This window comes from Numida meleagris, chromosome 20 (assembly GCF_002078875.1).
Source record: "Numida meleagris isolate 19003 breed g44 Domestic line chromosome 20, NumMel1.0, whole genome shotgun sequence".
Lineage (NCBI taxonomy): Eukaryota > Metazoa > Chordata > Aves > Galliformes > Numididae > Numida > Numida meleagris.
Genome location: NC_034428.1, coordinates 3032149 through 3036783, shown reverse-complemented (window position 1 = coordinate 3036783; position 4635 = coordinate 3032149). Strand labels below are relative to the sequence as shown.

General features: G+C 59.5%; 1 protein-coding gene across 2 annotated transcripts in view; it reads left to right on the top strand.

Annotated features, from left to right (window-relative positions):
- SAMD11 (sterile alpha motif domain containing 11) overlaps positions 1-4635 on the top strand; it is a 62168-nt gene that overhangs the window by 45277 nt on the left and 12256 nt on the right. For both annotated transcript variants that reach the window (XM_021417217.1, XM_021417218.1), the window contains one exon: positions 2851-3015. In XM_021417217.1, the coding sequence (XP_021272892.1) occupies positions 2851-3015 (165 nt within the window). The remainder of the gene's footprint in view (positions 1-2850; positions 3016-4635) is intronic.

Genomic DNA, 4635 nt, shown 5'->3' with positions numbered 1-4635 from the left:
TCTCGCTGGGGGGCATTGCCTCTTAATTAGAAGGATCGTTGGGCGATCTGCAGAGCAAGCTGCAGCCTCGCGGTGGGTTGAGGGGGGTGCCTGCTCTCGAGGCAGAGCGCCTTGATTACGTGTTTAATATAAAAGATACGGCACGGCTTATCGTGCTGGCATCTGCTCCCTTAAAGGGAACGGGGACGCGAGCGGGGAGGCTGGGGCTGCCTGGCTGCTCGCCCGGCCCCGTTCCTGCAGGCATGTGATCTGCAGAAGGCTGCTCTTTTATGGGGGATTTTTAACATCTGATTTGTTCCACGGCTCCTTCCTGCAGAGGCGATATTAAAACTTTCTTGACGGGCAGCGAAGCCCGCAGCGAAGGAGCCCGTCCTCCGGGTTGCGTAAACGAAGGGCGTGCAGGCCGCTGGCTTGGAAGCTTTGTTGTGAAGTTCGGGCTAATTAGCTGCCAGCGGTGCCCACCCCGTGCCCAGCCTGCACTGTGGGAAGGAGCAAGAGCTGTCAGGGCTGGGCGTGGGGCTGGGTCCTCCAGGGGGGGTGTGTTCTCAGATTTGGGGGGGGGTTTATATGCAGCACTTGGTCCTGAAGGCTGAAACCGAGCGCTTCCGTGGTGGTGTGCACAGATGTGTTGTCGGGGATGGGGCCACGTCCTGGTTTGACGCAGTGTTCCTCTCTGCTGGTGATTCCCTGTGCCTGCATTATGGGATGTGGGGGTGCTGGGTACCCATGCATTTGGTGTACCAAGCCTTTTGTTTCACGTAGCCACCTCCCGTGTGCTCCTTGCTCTAATTAGAAGCACGTCAGCTTCTCATGGAGAGGTGCAAAGAGGGAGCCCTGTACCCTGCTCTTGGCTGCTTCTCCTCGCTTTGCCCACCTGCCCTGTTGCTGTTGCATTGGGATTCTCCTGGGAGGTGCCCAGTGGATGGATGGCTTGGCCATGGGAGCAGCAGTCCCGTGCTGTCCCATCCTCTTCCTCCTCTGTTCCTGTGGGGCTGAGCGCAGCAGCCCTGGGCTTTGCTCTCAGGATCCAAATGCGCTGGGTGACTGAGGCAGGGATTCCCCCGCCCGTTCTGAGAGGGGCTCCCAGGAAGCCTGGCATAAAAGCAAACTTTCCACTCCCACTTTGTTTTTTTTTATTTTTTTATTTTTTTTTTCTCAGAAAGTCTTCCCTGCCCTTTGCAAGTCGGGGTGGAAAGTCTGAGCTGAGCCATCTGCCAACCCCCGCGTTCCCTGGTTTGTGGTGTGCTCGAGCACAGCGGTTCCCCAGCACCATGGCAGGTGTTCTGAGCCTCAGAATGGGGGGGTGGGAGGGAAGGGATGGAGTCCTTCGTGCTTTCTGGGCCTTGATTTGCCCACTCCCTGCTGCATAAATGGGGTGGAGTGGGGTAGAGCTCTCTTTGCGTCCTGTGCCACGGACCCTATGGGCTGCTGATGGGGGATTTGGGATCCCAACCTTTGGAAGAGGGAAAGTGACCCCACATCATAGCAAGGAGACAGGGCCAGCAGGCCAGTCCCTCCCTGGCCCAGGGAAAAGCACCTGTAGGGCCGGGAGTGCTCCCAGCAGGGCAGCAGCCCGCCCTCCATCATCCCTCCCTGCCTCCCTCCCCCTGGGATGCTCAGGAGGAGCCCGGCAGCGGCTGCCAAGCAGAGCAGAACATTCTCGTGTCTCGTATGGAAATGTGAGCGTACAGGGCTGGCAGGGCATGGGGGGGGATCTCCCTGGGCAACAATCCTCCAAGCAAAGCGCTGGCTCCTGAGGCAGCAGCATGTCCAGAGATCACTGGGTCCCTTCCTCCTGTCTGCACCTGAAGTCCTCTCTGGGGCTGAGCCCATGGAGTTTATGGTAATGAAGTGTTACGAACTCCCTACCTCCCTCCCTTTTTCTTTCCTGATAGCAGGTTTAGGGGACCTGATAGAGACCCACAGCCCTTTCCCCAGCGGGGTGTCCTGCATGGTCATGGCAGCGCTGGCACTGCTGCACAGTCAGTGTCAGAGCCATCACCACGAAGGGAAGGCATCCGGCCGTGTGCCCACCTGCCCTGGGTGCTGGGGGCACAGTGTGGGGCTGGGGGCACGCTGTAGGGGGTCCCCTTGTTCCCCAGCCCTCCGTGCTGCTGGGAGTTCCCACATCATGAGATGGGTTTGCCCCTGGGGGGAGATCCAAGATAAAACCACCACCGAGGGGAGAAGGGTAATGACCTGCGCGTTGCTTACAGTAAACACGGAGCTTCTGTGGTTTCATCTCCCCATTACCAGCCTGGGCGTGATTGCGTTGGCCTCAGGGTGCAGGGCCATGTGCACAGACTTGCAGCAGCCTGCCCCTGCCCTGGCTGCCCCTGCCCTGGCTGCCCCTGCCCTGGCTGCCCCTGCCCTGGCTGCCCCTGCCCCGCTGTCTTCTCTGCCTGCCCTGGGGGATCGGATGGGGGTCCCCATCGTGGGGGTGCTCAGTGCCGAGGTGTGGTGCTGGGGGACGTGGTCAGTGGGCACAGTGGGGTGGGGTTGGGGATCTGGGTGATGCCCCCCAGCTGAACGGTGCTGTGGTTCTGTGGTTCATCTTGGCTGGTGTCCCTGCAGTGACGTGTGGTGCGATTGCGTCCTGGTATTCAGGTGATAGGCTGCAACATTTGGGCGTGCTGTGGCAGTTGTAGGAGTTCTGTGTGTAAGCACAGCCATGGCCAGTGGCCGAGCCATGGGCGTGCACGTGGTGGCACCTCTGGGACTTGGCAGCTTGGTGCATTGGGTTCTGTGCGTGCTAAGAGTTGGGGGAGGTTGTCCTCCCATCCCCACCGACCTCTTTCCCGTGCCCTGTCCCCGTCCTTCCATCACTTCCCAAACCTTTGTGTCCTTCAGAAAACTCCCACACGCCTCTGCTGGAGGACTCGGTGACTCAGATGACCCCAGAGGAGCACTACAGGCGCATGATGTCGGCGCTGAACGAGCACGGCACGTTCGAGGAGCAGCAGCAGCAGCGGCTCTACCAGTTGGCCAACAGCATGGCCGTGCCCAGCCACGGAGGTAGGGCTCGGGTCTGCAGTGGCTGTGTCTCATAAGGAGATGTCTCTGAACCCTGCACTCATGTCGGTGCCCCGGTTGTGGCAGTCGGGGTGTTCCCAGTCTGCTGTGTCTGGCTGTAGTGCCCTGGGATGCCCTTTGGTGATGGGGCTCTGAAAGTTCGTGCAGCACAAATTGGTGTCGGTGACCTTTTGCCTTAATGAGGGTTGGGTGTCCGATGGCTTTACGAGCAATTAACATACGCGGATGAAGCTGAGATGGAGCAAAGCGGGGAATGCTGCAGTCAGTGGCACGGGTTCATCCATGGCATCATCTCTTGTACCTAATGGTGTTAGCATCACTGGGGATCATTCTGGTCCTTCACTTGCCCCAGTCAGCGCTGCTTCTGTCCCCAGATCATCCAGTGGGGGCTTCCCAGGTTGCACATAGGTTGCAGCTTCCAGCATGAAGTTGCTGGCTGCAGCCCTTCCCAGGGTGGTCTGCTCCTCTTAGGTGGAGCTGGGCGCAAGGGACAGCGTTGGTCCTGCTTTATTCCATGCCTGCCTTGTGCTCCGGGCTGGGGCAGTGTCCTGGGGGAGAAGGGTCCCGTGGTGCCTGGCTTTGTTGGGTGCTGCACGACAGGAAGGGTCGCTGCTGGGTTTTGCCATCAGATGGAGATGAAGCTGCCTGAATGCAGCGTGGCTGCACGATGCTGTGCTGCGCCTAAAGGGGGCACCAGGCAGATGTAGGTTCCATCCTGGGGAGCGCTCAGCAGAGCACAGGAGCTCTGCATCCTTGGGAGCACAGCATCCCTGCACGGGAGCTCAGCACCCCCACACAGGGTGCAGGCTCCTGTGCTTCAGGGAGGATGGATGGGACCCAGCTGCCTGCATCTGGCGGTGCAGGAGAGGCAGGAGGTGATAGCCCCACTCCAGCCTGGGAGTGGAGGGCCAGAGTACTGCTGACAAGTGGTGCAGATCCCACAGCCCCTTTGCTGCTTCCCTGCGGGGAAGGAGCACGAGCAGCACCCGCGAAGCCTCCATCCCTCCATCCCTCCATCCCTCCATCCCTCCATCCCTCCATCCCTCCATCCCTCCATCCCTCCATCCCTCCATCCCTCCATCCCTCCCGCAGGAGCTGGAGGAGAATCTCCAGTCTGGAGCGCGGATCCCCAGGGCTCCTTGTTAGGTTAATGAAGAGGCTGTCTTCTTTTCCACTCTGTTTGATTTGATTGGCTTCTCTGGGGGCAAGAAGGCGATTCCTGTTGCTGGAGAGTCAGAATTTGCTCATCAGCGGTCCCACTTCTTGGCAGAGGTGCAGACCTCCATGGGGCAGAGCCCCCCCCCCGATGCCACCCCCTGCTCCCCCTGCCTAAGCACCAAAGGAGCTCATTACCCTAAAAGCCCAATGTGTGTGTATATATATATATATATTTTATGATGGTGATCCAGTCTCCTTGGCGGAAGGGTCACCCTGAGCATCGGGGGGGGGCGGGGGTGAGGGGGGGCAGACAGAGCTCGGTGCGTTTTGGATCGGCTCCACGCCGCAGGGCCGGCGCTGGGCTATCAATTATTCCTGCCCCTACAAAGCGCAGTTTATCTGCCGGCTCACACGGAGGCACCAATACCATGAATAATTGAAAAA